This window comes from Polyodon spathula, chromosome 15, assembly GCF_017654505.1.
Source record: "Polyodon spathula isolate WHYD16114869_AA chromosome 15, ASM1765450v1, whole genome shotgun sequence".
NCBI classification, from domain to species: domain Eukaryota; kingdom Metazoa; phylum Chordata; class Actinopteri; order Acipenseriformes; family Polyodontidae; genus Polyodon; species Polyodon spathula.
In genome coordinates this window covers 33,639,302-33,662,796 of record NC_054548.1, presented here as the reverse complement: position 1 = coordinate 33,662,796, position 23,495 = coordinate 33,639,302, and the positions used below count along the sequence as shown (strand labels likewise).

General features: G+C 39.3%; 1 protein-coding gene across 1 annotated transcript in view; it reads left to right on the top strand.

Moving 5' to 3' along the window:
• Window positions 1–23,495, top strand: part of LOC121327739 (protocadherin-16-like) — a 168,918-nt gene that overhangs the window by 93,179 nt on the left and 52,244 nt on the right. The window contains exons 3-4 of the mRNA XM_041271922.1: window positions 22,393–22,581; window positions 22,917–23,148. Of these exons, the coding sequence (XP_041127856.1) occupies window positions 22,393–22,581; window positions 22,917–23,148 (421 nt within the window). The remainder of the gene's footprint in view (window positions 1–22,392; window positions 22,582–22,916; window positions 23,149–23,495) is intronic.

The window sequence follows — 23,495 nt, the reverse complement described above, 5'->3', positions numbered from 1 at the left end:
CAACTAATCAACCCCAGCCACCTGAACATAATAAACCCAGGCAGGTAGGGGAAGTTAACCCCATCCCTGCCAATTTAAAGGGCAGAGCTTTGCTCTGCCACACCTCCTTGTAATCCGTTGCTCCCCAACACTGATTTTATTATGGGTTATCAAGGACTCATTTTAATCATTAATCATTTTGGATTCCTTTAATCTAATTTGACTTACAGCACCATAAATAGTATGCTTCATGAAAGCCAAGTTATCATTAAATAATGACATGGTAATGAAAACGTGTTTTCCAATTATGTTTACTGATAAAACGACATTTTCTTTACACATATTTTTTTTTAAAAAAATCCTCCTCTAAACCTCATTGCAAAGATATTCTTAGTGCTCTCCCTGCTGTGGCAGAAATGTATTTGAACCGGCTCCATCTAGCAGTACAAAAACGTTATGGCAAGCTGCGAAAAACAAAGACAAGTTGTTATGTTGTGCATGATGGTTAGGATTTGAAGACAGTTTGGTAATGGTTTTTAAGTTTATGTGTCTGAAATCCAGTGATACAAGTGGTACCTGAAAGCTCCTTTGTCTGTCCTGAGAAACACTTTGCACAAGTACTGTGCTGTAGCACAAATCTTGATTTACATCCCCTGCAGTTTACAATGAAATAACCAGGCAACTGCAGTGCAATTTTACCATACAAAGAGGTTTTCAAGATAACATCACAAAGTACTGTAGAGAGTCCAAGAGCAACATGAGAATATGCCAAAATATTAAAATATGTTTTGAGGGCTTGATGTTAAAACTTTGAAGGTAGACATTCTTGGCTGTGAGTGCATATCTGCTGCCCAATGTCAAGCAGATGCAGATTTTTTTAAACCAAGTAGAGATTGCAAGATGGCATTGAAACTTCTTGAACACAATGGTATCAACATTTAAAATGCCTCTTTCCCCACCCTTTGGCATATTGAAATGACACAGTATTTGTTAAGAAAGAGAACTGGAGGACTCTACAGGTACACATGTTTCTGTTGCCGCTGTGAGTGTCAGAGCACATGTACTGTAGGTACATATTTTATTGCATCATGTAGATACATAAGCATCACCTTAGATTGTTGGTCAACCCTGGCATGGTCATGACCTATCAGTGTCCTCTTCTTTAGTCTGTCATTGATAGAAGATCAGAACCATGAGATTCCAGAGCGCAAAAGAAAAAAGAAAAGCAGCTTACATTTTGAGCTTGCACAGGTTTTTCTTTCTCTTTTTATTCAGTGCAAATCAAATGCACACACTGGCCCCTTTAATTACATCCAGCAGAGTTCTTTCACAAAGGTATCATTTTTGCGTTTAGAGTCCTTGACCTCAAGAGAAACTGAAGCACAAAATTAGAGGGCACGTAATGGAGGATTAAGTTATCATATTAAAACTGTTTGTTTCGTACTCTTTGGAGATAATGAAGACTGGTACAGAACTGAAAACATGATTCACCCTCAAATAAATGAAGTATTTGGAAGACTGGTGACACTGTGTTCAATCCAACAATAATAAAATCTGCTTTCTCTGTTGTATGTTCTCTTTTGTTCCAACCCATACATAATGTACTGCATTAAATGAGGTACATCTAAACTGATATATAGCTACGCAGTGAGGACTGATTCGAGCTGCTCCTCAGCACACATTTTAAAACAGCACTATAATAGCTGTAGCAATTTAGCTTTAAGATTGTTTAGGTTTGGGATAAGGTCTAATCAGGGCACCTCATCATCAGACACATTCTTCCAATAGATTTGAATGTTTGTAGGAAAAATGGTTTAGAAAAAAGTGACACTGACATAAGGGCTCCCTAAAGCTTTATGTCATAATAATATCCTATGTTTGTGTGTGTATAGATAGTTATATCCAAAGTAAACTTTTTTGAGTCAATGTGAAAAGAAAATGTTTAAGGGTAAATAATTATCAGGATAGCAGAGGGGTCACTCTGATCTGACAAAATATAAGCAGGTGCCCTTCCCTTCTAAATATTAGCTTGTGGTTACCTGACTGTTGGTCAAGATGTTGTGCCCATCATAATGGTGATACACTTCATGAGAATAGTACTTAACCTTACCAAATAAATTAAAAACAAAACAACAACAACAACGCATTGTACTCTGAACCAATAGATCACAATCCAATTCAAGACCAATGAGTTATGTATCTGGTCAGTGACCCAACCTTTACAGTAAAGTACAGTAAAAAGATTAAAAATGTTGTTTGTTAAACTCCACTTTCCCTACAGTTCAGTGGGAATTGTATTTCATACGGGACATCTGGAGTTTAAACCAATATTGCTTCTCTAAGTAATGACAACAATCTTTTACGCAGGAAGACCGCAGCAGTGTGTTGCTGTCTCTTTAACCACAAAGTCAGTGAGATGCTAATCAAGCTCTGTTTAGATTAAATGGTCCCAACCCAACAATAAAACGGCTAGTAATTGCTTGCTTTTTGTGCATCAGGGCTAAGACCTACTGGCCAAGAGGATGTCTAACTATCAACCTTGTTGAGTCCAGTGTCCAGGGAATGGTGCCGATCCACTGAGAGAGAAAGATCAGGGCAAGCCAACTCAATCAGGCGACAGAGCCAATTGTGGTGCGTTAACTTCATAACTGTCTGGAAACGGAGGAATAGAGAACATGAAATTACAAAACACATTTATGTGTATATGCTTATACAGTGGTTAATGTATCTGATGTATTAAGCCATAGAACATTCTTAATTCTGATTGGTGTCAATTAAAGACATGATCACCCTCAAAAGAAAAAGGGTTGCAACTAATATTTGTATCTGTTTATTATCACTAATCATATTAAGTCTCAACTTATAAAAGATATTTAATGACTAAATGTTTATTTGGTTATTTTACTGTTAAAATTGAACATTGAAAAATTAATACTTAGTTTGAGGCAAATAACAGCTGAAAGAGTCCAAGTCATTACTGCTTGTCAGTGCTAAAATGTAGTCTACCAACACATTTTAATGCTGGGAAAAAAAAAAAAAAAAACATAATTCTCCTTGTTGTAGAGGTGTTATGATGAACTAGGCGTATTGGATGAAATGCTGCATGTGTACACACCATTTATTTTAGTATATGGGCTCTCCAGAGGACAGGTAGTCACTTTGACAGAATGACAGCGACCAAGGAGGCTGCAGCCGGCACCAGATACATCTTCAGTGGGTCTGTGTAGGATGAGGGGAGGCGGCCGGTGTTACCCAGAGTTTTGTATCCCCATAGAATTCTGTATCCCCTTAAATTTGACGCCTGCGTAGATGAAGATTGCTATACGTGAACGCTTGATGTTTCTGAACAGTATTTACATGTAATAAAATTAAAATGTATTTAAAAGAAATACAGTTTATAAGGTTACTTTTAATCGAGGGTTTTGTGTATTGAGCAACGCAGGAGGCTGAGCGCACTGTAGAAAATCAGTGGTGTCAAATGTGCCGTTTCATTTTGCTACATAATTAATTTGGTCTTGTTTTCAATATTTGTTGCAAACTGCAGCAGAACTCAATGGCAGTGCTTGAGAACACAGCGGGACTCGGGCACAGGAATATCACCCATCCACGTCCAGCTTTGCAAAACTGCTTCTGCACAGCCATGGAATCATGCGGGGATACAGAATTCTGCGTAACACCGGGAATGTCTTGCTTTGAGACGGTCAAAGCGGAGAAACAGAAAATAATTAACTGAAGATAAATATGTGTTTGTTCGTCTTTACCCCGCTCTGGTTACTTTTGAAGGTACTCCGGTACCGAAATGTTGGCTAAATATAAATGTTTCTGTTAAAGGGATAGCAATTGTGCAATTTCTTTCTTTTTTTCTTTTAAGAAACTTTAACCTTACACCTACTTACTTATTCGTCGATTTCGACATGCTGCACAGGCTAGTCACAATTTGTTCAGTACTTACTCACTGTTGTCTTTTCCAAAACAAAAATGCCGATGTTTTCAGTGCCGAAATAATTAAGTGTAATTCATGTGTTAAAAGAGCCCAACTGCCTCTTGGCTGTTTCGGCATACAACGTCATAACGGAAAAAAGTGTTATACAGCACTGTCTATTCCTACGGTGCATATTGCATTGAGAAATACACGTTTGGAATCAGAATAATGAAACAATTATGTAATACAGTTAATGTGCAGTCATATTTTGGTAAGTTGCATTTCAGAATCATATCATTATGTACAGTATTACAACACAGTATGTTAAAATATTGCCCCTTTAATCCACAAAATCAACAAAATACATCCTATGCAGCCTATATTTGACATTTTATTTGTAGTGTTCTGTGGAACACGGACACTCGTTTATCCTGGAACAAAATAAATACAGTATTTTATCACGTTTCCCACACAGCACTACTTGTGGTCGCTCTATTTATATTGTGGAACTATTTATGAAGCTCTGCCTGAAAGTGACACCGATGACACAAATTAAATGTTTATTATATTGTGCACTGCACATGTTGCTGTTTACAATAATTTTGGCTGGCTGAATATGAATTACTGTCTACAATAACTAATATAATCACATGCGGTCTTCACTAAAAGTCCCAATTTAAAGACAGTAAGTTTCACTGTAGCCGTCAGGATGAAATTGTTAGCTAGGTGGCTATTTTTTTTTAATTAGCAGTGGGAGAAAAATCTCCCAGAACTGACGGACGCTGTGTGTGTGTGTGTGTGTGTGTGTGTGTGTGTGTGTGTGTGTCTATATATATATATATTGTGGAGGTGCATTTGTATCATATCGGTTATTGTTCTTATACAGTTCTACGGTTATGCACCATACAGCGCTGTGAACACGGTTGTTTATATTTTCTGCACTCTTAAATTAAGGATAGTTCATCCACTATTACAGGGTGGTCCGTCAGTCCCGTCGACTCACTCATGTGTGACTCACTATGAGATACTCGGCTACAAATAAGCCCTGTATAAAGCTAATTTGATACGAGTCATATGCAATGTTTGAAATGTACGCATGTTTTCAGTACCAACCAATAATTACGAGAAAGCGTCTTCGAATTCAATTAGATAACTTCTCAGCTGTCTAAAGTTTAGAATTGTAGGGCCTTATTCGTTGGTTATGCTTTGGATACACCTGTTACAATCAAAAAGAACATTGGTTTTTGTAACATTAACCACAAGTTTTGTGTCACAAAAGCTAGTAAATCTGAGCCTTAATGCTATAGTTACAAGGCAAATGTGGGTAAATGAATACCTTTCAACTTTCTAACTATTTCTAATTATATTTGAAACTCCAAAATTAAGTATTAAAATTATGTAATCACTTTAGAAAAGCATTTAAAAAAAACACTTTTGAAAATTGCTTTTCTTTACATTTCTTGACTTTTGAAAAAATGTATCACAAAGAACAGCTGAACAGGATTAATGTCAAGATTAATAACTTATACTACATGTGAGATTTGATAAGCTGTTGAATAACACAAATGCTATAGAAACACTTTGAAACACAACCCTGGGTGGGTTTTTGGGTGGGTGGGTGTGTATATATATATAAATATATTTATATATAAATATTTTATTAAATCATATGAAATGCTATTATATATATTATATTATATAATATATTTAATATATATATATTTAATCCCAGCACCTACAGTTGTAAGTCAGTCTGTTAGTGAAATAGACAGTTAGTCAAATAGAACCCGCCGTTCATTTTTCAATCTCTTTCAGTGGTATAGTGCTATATTTAGAAGTGGGGGGTCACTATTATCTACCCCCCCCCCCCCCCCCCGCTCTCTCAACCCTACCACGGCGCTTGCAGTGAGAGGTGAATTGCTGCAGAGAAACGCTCTCGCAACGTAGCTCTCTTGTAATAGACGTCATCATTATATGCTACAGTCCGAACACATAAGGGTGATGAATTTAGGTATGTATATCTTTAGGTAGGTGTGAGTTCCCCTGCAAGAGCACCCTGTGTGAGCTACCCTGTGTGAGCTACGCTGTGTGAGCTCCCTGTGTGAGTTCCCCTGCGAGAGCTCCCTGTGTGAGCTACCCTGTGTGAGCTCCCTGTGTGAGCTACCCTGTGTGAGCTCCCTGAGTGAGTTCCCCTGCGAGAGCTCCCTGTGTGAGCTACCCTGTGTGAGCTCCCTGCGAGAGCTCCCTGTGTGAGCTACCCTGTGTGAGCTGCACTGTGTGAGCTCCCTGTGTGAGCTGCACTGTGTGAGCTCCCTGTGTGAGTTCCCCTGCGAGAGCTCCCTGTGTGAGCTACCCTGCGAGAGCTACCTTGCGAGGGCTACGCTGTGGGAGGCTTAGTTCTGCAGCTATATACTCTTGTCTGCAGGCAATCCCTCTTTCCCCATATATTCAACAGAACCGCAGTTTTTGAAAGGGCTAACAAGTGTACCAACTGATTACAAATCCAGGTATTGGGCTATTATTGTAAAGCAACTAGACTTACCACTATTTATATTAAAGATAAATAAATACTGTACATATTTTCACAACCAGTTTCATACATGAATACACACGATTAAAACGCTGTCATTATTGTTATTAATCCTATCCCCCACCCTCCCCCCTCTCTTATATGGAAAGGTTTGGTCCAGAATCAGCTCATCTCACTATCCTATGCAGCCGCTTAAGAGTGAATGAGACTGAGGTTTTGAAACAGAAGTGCATCTGTTTGCAAAAAAAGAAGTGTCAGGCCACAGGCACCCTTTATTTGCTTGTTGCGATTGAGTTTTATCTTTTAAATAAATGTTTAACTTATTTTATCTACATTATTTCTTATAAATGGGTCTAAAAATAAGAACCGTTCCAATTATGCCATCTAATTGTAAAACGCTGACACCTTAGCACAGCGTTAATACAGGTTCCCTTCACCTTTTTACATTATTCACACCTGTTGTTCCAGACCAGGCACGCTGTATTCAAACTTTTTTCATTATTTATCTCTCAAGGGTACTGTATTCTTTGCTTATTTGTATGGGTTATGCACATGTATATCTCCATATATTAATAGGAGCAGAACTGTTCAATATTCTACACATTAAGTACAGAAGTGGTGCTCCCCCGCGACCCCCCCCAGCACTGCACCCCTGGTCTCTCTGAAGGTCAACCCTCAAAGAAAAAAATTAAAATGTAATTGGGATACAATTATAATACCAGTGCATTGAAACCCTAGCATAACCATGAACAGACCACAGCATTACCACCAATGGAAACAATTTTTTTTTTTTTTTATATTGCACGGTGGCCCTTTTAAGGATATATTTTTTCAGCAAGTATTGCTATATAATTGCTTACCAAACCACTTTATAGTGCTGAATTAGTTAGGCATAGATAATTGACTGCAGTGACATTAAACAGCAACTTCAATTATGTAGTAATTACATACTGCTGCTTTTACATGAACACTACCCACAAGCATGGCTAGATTGTTTATATATATATATATATTCAGATTGGGAGTAATATGAGTCTTAAGCCGCACTTTTCTGCAGTGTATGTTTGAGAGTTTTCTAATGCAGTGTGCTTGTGATCTGTTATGTAACTCTATCATCAGTGTAACTTCTCTGTATGCTGTACTGGTTAAATATTAGTATGTGAAGAGGCCAGAAAAAGCACCAAATAGAGAACACCACTGACAATAGTGTCCATTTTGAGTTATGTCAGTGTGTTCATTGTACATTGCAATGCGTAGTAGGCGAATTAATATTCCTTAAGCATCAATGCACATCGTTTTAGTGGCTATTTGTTTCAAATATATATATTTGTATTATTATTATTATTTTTAAAGAGATAAAGTACTTTTGGGTGGGTTTGAAAAAAAAGCTCTGCATTGTTTCTTTTTTGTAGTCAATGCAGATTTAACATTGGAGGAACTTTACTCTCACACACTCCCTCATTTCAGTGTGGACTGAACCTCTCTCCCCTTCTTACCTTTCTCCAGTTTGCTTTTCCTTCTTGTCTCTCTCATTGTCCCCTGCCTCTTTTCTCCGCTCTCTTTAACCCCATCCCTTTTTTTTCATTCCTCCCCTGCCTCTCTCTCCTCCCACCCTCTCTCTTCTCATAAAATGGTTTGATGTTTTAATAACATCCAGCTGTGGAATTAGAGGCAGACACAAGGAAAGTGAATGAAAACAAAAAAGGTGAACTCCGAAACCATCTGTAGCCCTTTGCCTAGAGGATATAGGACTAGACTTACTAAATGCTTCTTCTTCATTATGTAAATAACAAACTGTTATAGTGGAGGAGGAGCATGGTAAATCTGCCTCATAGGAAAATACTTCAACATGTCTAAGGAATCAGGTGAATAAGCAACACACTTTATGTCAGTCTAACTACAATTTTAATTAGTTACTGTAGTGCAGATGGTCTGTGTAGGATCCCTGTATAATGAAAGACCATGTTGGAATATGATTCTGGTGCAGCCCAGCTGTTTGTTTTATATTACTTAAAACAGCAGAACACTATCCTGCCTCATTAAGAAAGCTTTTTCCTTTCCAGCAAATAAGCTGATAGCAGAAAGTGATTTTAAAAGTGTAATAATGTCATTTTTACATCCTTCCATGTGGCTTTTGTTTTAGTTCGCTGCAGTAATGCACAGGCAATGTTTTCCCCCTAAATCATTGGTATGAACTCTGCACAGCACAGTGAAGCATGGTAAAACCGTGGGTCAGCCGAAAGTAAAGCATGATTAAAACATAGTAAAAACACAAGCATGACATCAGCATAGTACTGGTATGGTGAAATGGATACCATGATAAACTTGTACAGGCCCAGGTTCCTTGGTATTTTTATACATATCACTGCTGTTTTTTCAATCTGCTGTGAGGAGCCAGTGATGGATGCAGTTGTCTTCCTGCCGTGCCTGTGAGGATGGTGCACCAAGCCTCAGACAGCCCTCTAAAGCTCTACTCCGATCTGCGTTTCTCATGAGAGTGAGGGCAGGGGGAGCAGCTGGGAACTCACTTGACTCTTATCGCTGAGCGAAGCACAAAATTCCAGGCTCTTTCATCTTTGTCCCTATTTCCAAAGTTTTTGCTACAGTGCAGAAGTGCAGAAGTGCTTTCCGTCTAATGTCCAAATTAAGCCCACAATAAATCTGGGGTCAAATCATAGACCTCTTACCATGGCACAAACATGAACACATGTTGGAATCACTGAGTGCCTGTTTAGTCACCTCATTTGATTTTTTCTCACTGTTCTCCAATTTTTGTACAGGTCAGAAAATGAAATCATTCACACATACACATTAAAGTTATTCGCAAATTGTTTGTCAGCAGTGTGCAAAGGCATGTGTTTTTTGTAATCAGTAAACATTTAATAATAATAATAATAATAATAATATAATAATAATAATAATAATAATAATAATAATTTAGACAGCTGTGATAAATGTGTGCATTTCCAGTTTACAACCTCTCAATCAAAAGTATGGTGGTAGACTAGACAAACATACATATAAAAAATTAATGAATGTATACATACACATATTCATAAACACACACAGGTACATACACATCCCAACTCCCAGATGCACACACGTGAGCTGATCAGAGAAATCCTGGCTGGGTGGTGTTACCACAGGCTGTTTAAGATCTGTTTGTTTGACTTAACATTCCGATAAAACAAAAATGAGCAGGGAGTAACCTTCATTTCAGGGTCATGCTATCCGTTGATGTTAAACTCCTTACCAAGGAATGACCGTCTGGGATTCTCCAGCTCTTTCCTAAAGGGGCGGCAGCTTGAAGCCAAGAAGCAGTCCAGTGGACACTTTCAGACAGGACAATGGGCATAATACTGCAGTATTATGCCTTTTTTTTCAAATGGCTCAGGATGCAAATATTCCTTTCATCCCTTTACATACCCTCTATTTGCAACAGTGTTATTTACCAATGTATTAAGTGTTAGAAATATTGTTTGATACACTATACTTACATGGCAATGATATATCTTTATGAATTAACTCCATTGACTTTCATAAAGTTACAGTCATACATATTGGTACCCTCAACACGCTCACAAGAGGTATCATTGTCGTGTAAGTATAGTTTAACAAACAATATTTATAACACTTATATTTGAACATCAAAAGAAACTTATCACTTATATTTAAGCATCAAAAGAAACTTAGCAATTATATTTGGATAAAACTCTGTTTTAAACTCTGTTTTAGAGCAGGTGCAGAGACTTTATTCTGCTGATTAACAATTGACATCACGAAGATGCTGCAAAATGATCTGTTGATCTTGGGCAGGTGTTGTGACTCTTGGTCTCCCAGTTTGACAGACTCATATTACCTTTACCCAAGTCCAGCCTCCAACGTGCCGATTGCATGAAGGCGCTGCTGTCTTGACAGACGTGGCATATTGTTTTTTTTTCTGTGATTTTCTTTATTGCTTTTATTCAGGCTTGCAATTCAACAGCTAAAATCACTCAATATCCAGTGTCCAATCAACTGTCTCACTAATTAGTGATTAAGTGCATCTGCTTCAGTCATAGTCACTCAAGTGTGTCATGGTCAAGGGTGAATAATCGAGTGATTAAAAAGAAACCAAAAACATTTCGCAAACTTAATTTATGAAAATTGTGTGAGCTGAGATTGTCAGCTTAGCTCTTTCGAGAGATAACACCCCTACAGAAAGTGTAGTAGTCCACATTTTGTGGAACATGACTAGAGTTCTGCTCAGGTCACGGACAATTTAAGTTGCGCCAGACATACAACCTTGTACAGTAGCAGAATTATGCAGGAATTCAGAGTTAAAATTAAATAGTAGCTTTTGTGAAAGGTGCCCCAGCAGATCAACGTCATACCTGCACTTGGTTTTCTTGGAGCCAGCAGTGAAACAGACTCTGTTTTTTGTCTAAGTATTTCTATTGAAAGCTTATTCAGTGTCAAAGTTAAATGGCAACAAAGGAGGTGTGATCGTACTGCACTCAAGATGAACTCACTCATAAACAGATGCCAAAGATTTTTCTACAGGCCTGAAGCCTGGAATTTCATTGTAACACTTCAACTGATCTTCCAAATTCTCCCTTAATCTGTACCCCTCAGTGCAACACTTGCTTTCAATCTAGGTCTGCTGGACCTCATGAGACTCCACAGTTGCCTGTTTTTAAGTTGTCCAGCTTTCATGGAGAATATGTTCAACCTTACTCTGTCTTTGATCTATATGGTCTGTTTTACTCAAGGGTTATGGACATGACCAAATGTTCCTCAAAGCTATACGGTAGATTAATTTAAAAAATACAGAGCTGCATTATCCGATTTTCAAGAGGAGTGGTAAGCAATATATTTGTACTGAATTAAGGGCCTTATTGAAATTAGTTTAAAGAGAGAAAAAATGCTGTTTCCTCCTGTCACAAAGACGGCCGGAGTGGGTTACATCAGACCAGAGCCAGGAAATAAGCAACAGAGAGAGATGGAGTTTGGTGGAGCTGAGCGAATGCTTTCGCTCAGCATTTAATAAATAAACAGAACAGAAAATAAAAAGGTTGTAACAAACAAAAATATAAGGACACGGCACATTAGCCAAAACAGAACGGACTAACACTACACAAAACACGGTGAGCAGATATTTTAAATATGATTATTCCCTCCGTCTCCAATCCCGTTCTCCACTCACCGAACACACAACCCCGAGTATGTGAAAACATGCTGCTTTTATGCTGCTGTACCAAGACTCGATTGCTAATCAATCATTCAATTGGAGTCGCAGTACAACTGCACGTGAATTAATAAAGTGCAATTCCCTGTGCTCACATATTACATTTTACTTGCTGTGCAAATAAACTTTACTTGCTGTGCCTAAATACAAATATACATTTTAAACACTCGTGTTACACAGACCCATTTATATCCCATGTACCAATGACCATACACCAACATTTAACACACCACACGCAACATATAACAGAAAATACACACAGGGGCGGGCACTTCGTCAAACCTTCGAAATCAGCTTTGTATTTTTTGATTGAATCCTTATTTATCAAGACAAATCAAACGTATCATTGTTATTCTGAGCACCCATCAGTGGCTGTCTCGAGTAAAACTCAGTTATGACCAATACCATGTACTGTTAACCATCTTTTAGGCCTTTGATATCCAGTTTTGATGTATTTTATTTGTTATAGTACATGGCATGGTATAGCAGGATAACATCATGGCCCAGGCTGTTACCGGCAGGAAGGAGACTCAGAGGCTGGAAGGCTGTAGTGAAAGTGCTAATGTGCATGTTTATTTACAAATAACAAAACACAATAACAAATAAACAAAATCACAATCCTTCATGGATTTATTTGGTTTAATTGATTTCTCTGAGGCTAGTTCAGTAGTTTACTTCTCTATGTCTTTCTCAGTGATTTGATTTTAAAATATAACAATTAAAATGATATAATTATTTTGTAACTGTTTCTTTATAGTGTCTGTCACTATATGTTACTGTCTTTTCCTTTCGAGGCCATGGTCAAAAGAAGGCTTCAGGTCTTAAACAAACTCCTAGCTTCCAAGCTCTCTCACTCATAGCCAGTGAACTTAGTGGTTTCCCATTTGTCCAGTCTTGGGAGGTACCTTGTTCCAGTGTACTGTTTAAGGTACATTCAGCTGTTGTTTTTCACACTGGAATGGGACGGACTGCACTGCAACTACTTGGAGTCACTAGATTAGAATTGTTACTGCAGTTATACTGTTATGCAGTCAAAGCTCATTCCAGTTCTCTGTGGTTTTATTTTTTTATGTGAAAAAGACAAAAAAAGTGGCTGATGGGAAGGAAGGGGTTAAATAGTGAAGGTTCTGTGTGTCATTCTCCCCCCCTCCCCTCCAGAGTCCAGCCAACACTTGTAAACGATTATCTCACAGAGTTTCCAGCATCCCGTCCTGATTGGTTTATTTGCATTTTCTCGCCTGGGACCAACTGTAATTGAGTTCATTTGTCGGCTAACGTCTGCGGAGCCAAGGATCCCTGGAAATGTCTTTCAGCAGCCACAAGCTCTGTCACAGGGGAGCAGTGCAACCATCGCTAATATATTAAACACACCCATCCATAAACATATATCGTCTTCTCACTCGTTCTCGTAAACACACTCCACTTAATGCAATCTAACTGGCAGCCCTCCTGCTGCTTTATAAACCCAGGTTCTGTGAAAGTCTTCCAGATTTCCATTTTCTTTTAAAGGTCTCCTTGTCAGAGGGGCCCAGGTGGTTCAGTGGATTTGGCAGTATTTCATAGGCAAACACATTTAATTTAAAATAGAATCTGAGCTTAATATTGGAGATTTGTTCTGTCATGTGACATATAATTATCTAGGGCCCTATAGAATTTATTTTATTTATTTGTATTTTCTCATTTATTTATTCATTTATTTCATTTTTATTTTTGTTTTAAAAATATATAATTAGATGTGTCCACTGTTTTAAATGAAAATAGTTATGTACAGTAATAACAATTAAGTAGCCTAACAATTATGTGCAAAATCTTTATTCAGAATTGGATTGCAATGCCAAAAATTATGACTTGACAGAAAAGACACCAACAATTGCAAAAAACATTCTGCAATTACGTAAAATTAACACTGCTTTGTTTCTCACTTCTTTCAAGTAGCAAACAGTAAGTATATCCAATAAGACAGTTCCACAGAGTCTCTTCCTGTGACAGTGTCACTGCAGAATTTTAACACATGAACAGAAAATAATAAACCCTTGGAGAAGTGCTGCAGTTGTCTGCTCATTAAACAAATCTAAGCAATCAACCAATAGCAGTCAACTAGTGAGTGATGTCATCAGAAATGAAAAACTGTAGGCTTATCGCTTCCTAGATGGACATTCCACGCGTGCTATTTATAAGTCTGTAATTACTTTGAGAAATGTAATGGAGTTTCGTCATGTCATCTGCTTTCTCCCGCTTTCATAAAACTATAATTCATAAACACAGCTAAAACTAAAGCCTGTCAATAATGTCAAACACTCTGTACTGCAACTATGAAATGAGAAGTTGAAATGTATGTTAAAACTGAAAATTGCTATCAGTCATTGCTGATGAGTATATTAAAAAAATAAATAAATAAAAAAATCAGTCACTACTGTGAATTACTGACATCCCTGTCTGATTCATATACTGTGTGCTGATGATTTGTTGTACATTTGACTTTTTTTTTTAACATAAATTATATATAATATATCCTGGTTCAAATGAATTCTGATGTTAAAGCCATTTTCCTCTTTCCATTTATGGTACAGAGAGGATCATGTACCTGTACAAACATACCTGAGTCAATAACTGTACTGCAGAGTTATGAAATTGTAAAAACCAAAACATTTAAAGAAACTACGTTTTCCATATAAGATCTTTTTTTTTTTTACTCAAAGTATCTGAAATACAGTGAGTATATTATAGTATTGTAATATACTCAGACGTTTGGTCTCGCGCCTAGTGTAAGAGCAATTTTCTAAATCATCTAATATTCCCATCTGATGCCCTTAGACATCATTTACCATCTATTAGCATCTATTCTTTTTTGACCTCATTAACATTTGTACGTGTGATTGTCAGACTATGTAGGCGTCTAAAAACAGTAGTTTAGTCGTCGACAGTTACACTGCTGCAACGCAGTGTAAAGGACGTTTATAAAATGGGGAAGTTGCGTGCCAGTTTAAAGGCGCAATTTCAAAATTAGGGCATATAGTGAACGGGTCTACTGCCCCCGACTTATTTAGAATTACAGAGGATGGAGTTATCGGATGTTTTCGCCTTAATACACAAGAGATCTTAAGTTTGTGGAATGAACAAACAGTAGTACTGTCTGAAAATATTAAGACGGTTAATTATCCCTTAACAACACATTAACAATTGTATTTAATATGCATTATATTACTCAAGATTTATATTACTATAATGTGAACCAGTGGGCATCAAATCAATGAGCATCGGAATTATTTCTAAACTATCACACAGATATATTTGTGCAAAACAGTAACTTACCAGTAATATATATATATATATATATATATATATATATATATATATATATATATATATATATACACACACACACACACACACACACACACACACACACACACACACACACACACACACACAGTGCCTATAGAAAGTCTACAACCCCTTTCAAAATGTTCACCTTTTTGATGGCTTATAGCCTGGAATTAAAATGCATTGAAATAGTTTTTTTTTTTTTCCCATTTATCTACACATCCTAACCCACAACTTCCAAGTGAAAAAAATATTCTAGAAATTTGTAGAAAATTAATTAAAAATAAAAACTGAAATAGCTTGGTTGGATAAGTGTCCACCCCCCTTTGTAGCCTATAAAGGCTTCCAAAGAAAACATGGTTCAATCATCACAAATAACACTATGTAACACAATTTTTGTTCCTGGGTAGTAAGTGTTATTTCCTAATTGTTTATGCCTCAAAAGTATACAAAATGCCTATTATTCCCCACAAACTTTGCTTTTGTGACCAAGACAGTGATATTTCAAAATATCACTATTTCCAATGGGAAAACAGGCAAATGTGTGTCTTTTCGTTCACATAAAGTCAGAAAAAACAAAATATGAATCCAAATTAACATGTATTTATACTAAAGTAATACAAAAATGACTACAAACGATTTAGAAGTGAGTAGTTTTTTGAGATTTACAATTATACTGTAAATACAACAATTGCTGGTTCAGTGATTACTTTATAGTGCATAATGAATGTTGATCTGTTGCCATCCATTACTTTCTATAAGGATGCATCACAACAAACATTTGAAAGTAATGGGGCTATCATTTTCATAGAGTATTGTATGTCTTCCTAAATGTGTTCAATATGAAGAATGACCCTAACTGTGTTCCCTGAGGAGATAGACCAATTTGTGGGTTTTGAACCTTAGCAGAGGTCAAAGGTTATGGGTGATGACATATTTTATAAAGCACATATGTCTTCCTATACGTGTTCTTTCTCAGTTTTATCTGTGAATCGTTAAATATACAATCCCTTGGTTTTCCATCCACAACATCACTTTTCAAACATTTACATTTTTTATAAAGCCGTTATTCACAACCTTTACTTAATCTGTAATGGTTTCCTACAGCACCACAGAGAGGGTTTCTGGTTCTCAATATTTAGCATTGTTAAAAACACAGCTCTTAAAGTTACTTTGTAAAGAACGTTAGGTTACTTACCGTAACCCTAGTTCCCTGAAAGAGAAGACGACCACCACGACATTAGGTATGGGATATGCCTGCCCTTCGGGTAGGTATTGTTGAGCTCTCTATTCCAGAGCTGCTGACAGGTCCCTTCCTGGGATGATGCACTTGGTCCTGCCCACTGCGGGAATAAAACTGCCATCCAAAGGAAGGCATTTCTCTTTTTCCATCGAACCTGTGATAGCGGCTAAAGTGACCTCGCAGGTGGTGGTCGTCTTCTCTTTCAGGGAACCAGGGTTACGGTAAGTAACCTGATGTTCACTTTCAATTAGAAGACGACCACCACGACATTAGGTATGGGATAATGTATACCAAAGCTGTCGCGAGGGAGAAGGAACGGCAGCATATGAGGGACGCACAACACTGCCTAACCCAGAGATTAGCGGTGAGAACTTACACCCTCAAGGAGCCTTGTGCCTACAGAAGGCAAGGCAGGGTCTACCACATTAAGACAGTAGAATCTTTAGAAAGAATGCATCACAGCCCAGGGGCTGTCCTAGGGTAGACTCCAGTTCCACAGACTGATTAATGTGAAAAGCTATGATTACCTTGGGGAGAAATGCAGGGTTGGTGCACAGAGACACCCTGCTGCCATCCTCCCAAATATGCATGCAGAAGCTTTGCACAGACATTCGAGGAGAAACATTCGGGGTGAACAGTCCTCCTAGGAGGGCATAATCACCAAGCACCTTTAAGAAAATGGGTAGCCAAAAAATGCGCACCCAGAGAGATTACGGGGGCATGGCAAGCAGAGATAGTCACTAAATACACCTTCAAAGTGGAAGATGATCTTCCAGCATCGAGCAGTTCTTGCAGAAAGTGCAAGACAACTGGCATAGGGCAAGATGGCTTCTAGCCAGACACCAAGTCTTAAATACTTCCACTTACAGGTATACAAAGACAACGTGGAGTCCGCCCTAGCGCTCTGCAGAGTACCCACAACCTAGGGCTAACCAGCAGTCTCTTTCAGGGTCCAGACCCATAGCCAGACCCTGCCCGTTTCCAGGTACCAAAGAGAGCCTTTCGTGTGACTGAGGAGATCCAAGTGAAGTGGAATCTCCCAGGGCTGGCCATGCAACAGCTGGCACAGGGTCGAAAACCATACTCTCCTGGGGCACTTGGAGGCCACTAGGAGAACTGACGCTTTCTCTAACCAGACTTTTTTGAGAAAAGCCGAGAGCAACTGTATAGGCAGGAAAGCGTACAAAAATGCTTTGGGCCATTTGTGCACTAAGACGTCTATGCCAAGTGGTCCTCCTAAGCGGTGGAGGGAGTACCATAGGGGACAATGTGTCGTCTCCGCCGAGACAAAGAGATTGACCTGTATCTTCCCGAACTGTTGCAGAGTCGCCACTCTGATGGATGCGAGCCACTCCTGGAGAGGAGGTCCACTGCCCAGTTTACTGTTCCGGGAATGTTCGTTAGCTGTAGGGACAGCAAGTTCCTTTGAGCCCATGTCAATAGCTGAAGGCCATGCGATGCAACCCCGGGGACCGTAGGCCTCGCTGGTAGTTGACATACGCCACCATTGTCATGTTGTCCATCTGGATCAACACGTGCGTACCGCTAAGCACTGGGAGAAAGTGGTGGAGAGCAAGGGATACTGTTATGTGCAGCACCTGCATTTCAGAGGAGAAGGAGGCTCCATCCCCAGAGGCCGCTATGGAGAGAGTGTCCTCCTGCGCCAGCTGAGACGAATCTTCGCACCCACCCTGCACTCCCCTGGGGGAGGGGGGGTATGGCAATTGGGGCTGCAGTGGGACCTGGACAGGGTCCTGGGCTACCGTCGCCTTTTTAGCCTTGCCTGCTTGGAATGCTTCACCTGTCTCGCTTGTGGGGAGTGACTGTGGGCAACCAGCGCATCAGGGATGTGTAGCAGGGGTTCCTGGGACAGGTCGTGGGCTTCAAAAGCCACCAACGGTTCAGTACCACAGCACCAGGGAGGCCGCTACACAATGTGCCGACCCTAACCGTGTGGTCAACACACACCTGGTCAGCGCATAGCGTGTACCGAGTAAAGAGTGGCCTACCACACAAGCGAGGAGGCCGCTGAAAGACAGAGAGGCAAAAAAGGCTCTGTCTTGTTCAAGTCGTTGATTCCGGGAAAGCAGCAAGCTGGCTTTCAGTACGATTGCAAGGGAAATACAATTGACTCAATTTAACTCGAGAAGTTCTTTTCTATCAACACGCTCGGCTCAACAAAGAGGTCTTACCATACTGTCTTGAGAAGGAAAAAGAGAAATGGCTGCCTTTGGATGGCAGTTTTATCCCCTCGGTGGGCGGGACCAAGTGCATCATCCCAGGAAGGGGCCTATCAGTAGCTCTGGTATAGAGAGCTCAGCAGTACCTACCTGAAGGGCAGGCATATCCCATACCTAATGTCATGGTGGTCATCTTCGAATTGAAAGGGAATCAGAATTATCAGACTTCACAAATTCCTTGGAATAAATAATAAAGAGGTCTCATAAACTAGTTCTGTTAGTGTTCTCATTCTTTTCATAGGCTGTTCAGTAAAGCACTTCACTTCATTTACAATGTTTCAAACTCGTTAGCTCGCTTATACTTAGGCAACTAAATCAATGCATTGTTTAAGATCTGTGGTTAGTTTTGAGTTTACACAGAAGTTAACTTGCTTTCATAAACGTATACACACCATGCCAGAATACAAAAGCATCAAATAAATTGGTCCACAGCAAATAAATAAAACTGTACACTTGATAAATTAGTAGCCTACAATGGCGCGTAAATAACATTAAAGTGAATATAATTCACTGAGGTTGTGCAATTAAAGTTAATTTAGTTTGGGAAATGAAGTTTACTACATTCGTGTTGGATTGCTATATGCGTCTATGAGATGCCGTTGTATATCAGGCAAACTTTATCACGGTTATTTACTTTTGCTTTATTTAGTGGCTTATTTCTAATTTTTGTTACTTTCTACTAAACATTATGTTATCGCACCACCTGTAAAATGCATTTAAAAACAAATAGCCTACTGACACAAATATAGTAATGGGAGGATATACATTGATTAATCTGATTAATTTTGTGGACATTTAACTAGACTACCACTTTGATTTTGTGTTTCGGCAAATCTATCTACTCCGACAATTCCTTCCAAATTGATACAAGGAATAGTGCCAAGGGCTTTTTCTTCAAGAGGGGTCAAAGATGTTACAGTCTGAGTGGGTCCATCTGCCATTTTTTTTGGTAGATGAGGCTATTTGAGCTGCTTTGTATTTCACATTTCGCCCAATGTCTCTCCATCTCTTTTTTTTATTTTTTCACTATTTCTTTGTATCTGGGAAACCAAATTTATCTTTTGTAACACAGTTTCCCAGCCCTGGTTTGTAATATTTGTGTCTGTCCCACATGATTAATATATTTCAAAAATTTAATCAACTTTTGTGGTTTAGTTTTCTATTTTAGCCACTTTTTTGGATGCTGTACCAGGCGTCTCAGTCTCATTGCTGCTTACCATTCTGTGCAGTAAAGACGCGCATAGAGCTGTTCTCAAATAGGTAACAGGTAGCCGCCATCTAAACGTCTAACTATAGACAAAATACATCACTTCCTGTTGAGTTGCATACATTATAGTACAACTAAATAGACGGAGGACTGACTGAAGTCTAAATCTTTGAGAATTGCATTTACCTTTAAACATCTAAATCCAATTAGAACCTATGAGATAAGTTATCTGTCGCTGACATAAATAGAAGACATAGGCATGTTTAAACTTATGTACAATACGAATGTCTTCTTCCTCCTCTTCTGTCGACGTCACACTTTCCATGCCTTCCCAAAACAAGGCCATATTTTCATTGTATTAGGTAAGAGCAACAGTGGGGGGAGGGAGGGTATTTTTCACATTAAATGGAATGCTATAATTTTTTTTTTTTTTTACCCAGGAAAGGGAATTGACGCTTGGGTATAGACATGCTGGTGTGGCATTGTCTACCGTGCGTCAAAAAAAAAGTTCAAATAAAAATGAAAGTAAATAATAATAATGATCTTGAATTTATTTTATAGTATTATTATTTTATATCTGTAAATCACTATTTCAAAGTGAACTGCAGATGGAAAAAAACACAGAATTTATGTCCGCACTTTCCAGCTGTGTGCAGGTGCGTTTTCAACTGTGTGCAGAAGCGATTTCAACTGTGTGCAGGCTCGATTTCAACTGTGTGCAGGCTCGATTTCAACTGTGTGCAGGCTCGATTTCAGCTGTGTGCAGGCTCGATTCCAGCTGTGTGCAGGCTCGATTTCAACTGTGTGCAGGCGCGATTCCAGCTGTGTGCAGGCTCGATTCCAGCTGTGTGCAGGCGCGATTTCAACTGTGTGCAGGCGCGATTTCAACTGTGTGCAGGCTCGATTCCAGCTGTGTGCAGGCGCGATTCCAGCTGTGTGCAGGCGCGATTTCAACTGTGTGCAGGCTCGATTCCAGCTGTGTGCAGGCGCGATTCCAGCTGTGTGCAGGCGCGTTTTCAACTGTGTGCAGGCGCGATTTCAACTGTGTGCAGGCACGATTCCAGCTGTGTGCAGGCGCGATTCCAGCTGTGTGCAGGCGCGATTTCAACTGTGTGCAGGCTCGATTCCAGCTGTGTGCAGGCGCGATTCCAGCTGTGTGCAGGCTCGATTTCAACTGTGTGCAGAAGCGATTTCAACTGTGTGCAGGCGCGTTTTCAACTGTGTGCAGGCGCGATTTCAACTGTGTGCAGGCACGATTCCAGCTGTGTGCAGGCTCGATTCCAGCTGTGTGCAGGCTCGATTTCAACTGTGTGCAGGCACGATTCCAGCTGTGTGCAGGCTCGATTTCAGCTGTGTGCAGGCTCAATTCCAGCTGTGTGCAGGCTCGATTTCAACTGTGTGCAGGCTCGATTCCAGCTGTGTGCAGGCTCGATTTCAACTGTGTGCAGGCTCGATTTCAACTGTGTGCAGGCTCGATTTCAACTGTGTGCAGGCTCGATTCCAGCTGTGTGCAGGCTCGATTTCAACTGTGTGCAGGCTCGATTTCAACTGTGTGCAGGCTCGATTCCCGCTGTGTGCAGGCTCGATTCCCGCTGTGTGCAGGCTCGATTCCTGCTGTGTGCAGGCTCGATTTCAACTGTGTGCAGGCTCGATTTCAACTGTGTGCAGGCTCGATTCCCGCTGTGTGCAGGCTCGATTTCAACTGTGTGCAGGCTCGATTTCAACTGTGTGCAGGCTCGATTCCCGCTGTGTGCAGGCTCGATTCCTGCTGTGTGCAGGCTCGATTTCAACTGTGTGCAGGCTCGATTTCAACTGGGTAGATTTCCATTCTGTTAGGGTGGGTGAAGCCGACGCCTTGGCGATTGGGCCTATGGAGAGCGCCTATGATCTTTGTTGTTTTCAACTTGTCTTATCAGTGAAGCACAATATTTCTGCATTTTTTAAAAGTACGAATACTCCAGTAAACATAAATAATAATCACAATACTCATACCTTGAGTTGTTTTAAGTACGGCTGCATTTTAGCATAACGGCTAATGTTGAATTTGTTTTCGGTGGTTGAAATGGATACATTTCTTACTTGCAAAAGGAAAACAAAGGAAGAAAACACAAGAGTCTAAAGAAAATGCAAAGAGACAGAAAGTTTGTCCCTCTGGATATTTTTTTTTATGCTGGTTTTTATTTTTTTTTAAAAAAACAGTTAATGTTTCTGATGTTGTAAACATTTTAAATGGCACACAGAATTATGTTGAGATGGGAAGTAAATGGTAACATCATAAACATTTACAGTGGAGATTATTTTGTATTATTTATAACAACTTTGCCAAACAGGAATTGAATACCAGTGTTTCCAAAGAGATTCCTAAATAATGTATTTTAGTCATGCGCGTCCAATTAAATTAAGTTTGAAGAAACTGTTTGGAATTCTGTCCTAAACTGTTTGTCAGTCCCACACCTCTGTGAAAAATGATATATTAAAAAAACAGGGAAAAAAATGTTTGAATCAGATTATTCTGCCTTTTATTGCAACTGTGGTACTATTCAATAGAGCAAAAATTATAAAGGGTACTTTAGCTAAAACCTCCTGACAGAAGAGGTACAGTTTCAAAAAAATGGTTGAAAGCCCTGCCTTAGAGTATAACATTTACCAGGCATAATAGATTAAATAAACAAAAATTAATACAGCAGAAGATAAAACAGTACATTTTCTTTTGTGATCAGGTGACGGCAACAGATGCAGATGGAGGATCTTTTGGCACCATATTCTACTCCATAGGCTCTGGGATCGGCAGCGTGATCCCCACCCAGTTCACCATCGGGAAAGAGACGGGTCAAATTTGTACCAGCTTATCCCTGGACCGGGACCAGGGGCCCTCCAGCTACGACTTCACTGTCACTGCTGTGGATGGGGTAAACGTTTGAGATAATAATACCCATGTATTCCTTCATTCAGTATTACTATAGATAATCATTTTACATATTCTTTGTTTGTATTGATTTTTTTTTTAAATTTCCAACAAAGATACTGACTGAATGTACAACCACTATATTGTAACTGCAAATAATACACTTGTAATTACACTGTAATTAAAAAGGCATTTGTGTGTCATCTGTGGTTGCACTAGTTTAATTCTGCAGTGTTCTTGAATTACTTTTCTTTGGTTTCTCAGCAGTTTTACTGTACCCAGTCATGTCTGTGGCTATCATGTGGTCAATGCAGCAAAGTTCTGTTTTTATCCCAACAGGGGGGGCTCAACTCCATGGCCTATGTGAAAGTGTTCCTGGTTGATATAAATGATAATAGTCCAGTTTTCTACCCGATCCACTATGCAGTCAGCCTCAGCACGCAGAGTGCACCTGGAACCTCCGTCATTAAGGTGACCGCCCACGATCAGGACGAGGGGCAGAATGGGAGGGTGACATACAGCACAGCCCCTGGGGGCAGCTCCCCATACTTCACACTCAACAAAGACACAGGTGAGCAGACTTACTATATGACCCAACAACTGAGAACTAGTGTGGTCTCGTGGTTAAACAGGAGGGACTGGTAGGCAGTGTAGTCTCGTGGTTAAACATGACTGCAGTATTGTGTATGTGCTGTGAATATGTAATAGATACAGTGGCCAAGTTATTACAGATTGCCGAATTTTACCTATGAAGCATAAGATGAACTGTCAGGAGATGATAAACAAGCAAGTAGGTAGAATAGACAAGATTACACCACCATATAAAAAGCAACAAAGTTTCCATTACCAGTAGCCACATTTTGTTTTTTTACTTTTTTAAAATGTTCTTTTATTTAATTCTATTTATTTTCTCTTTTA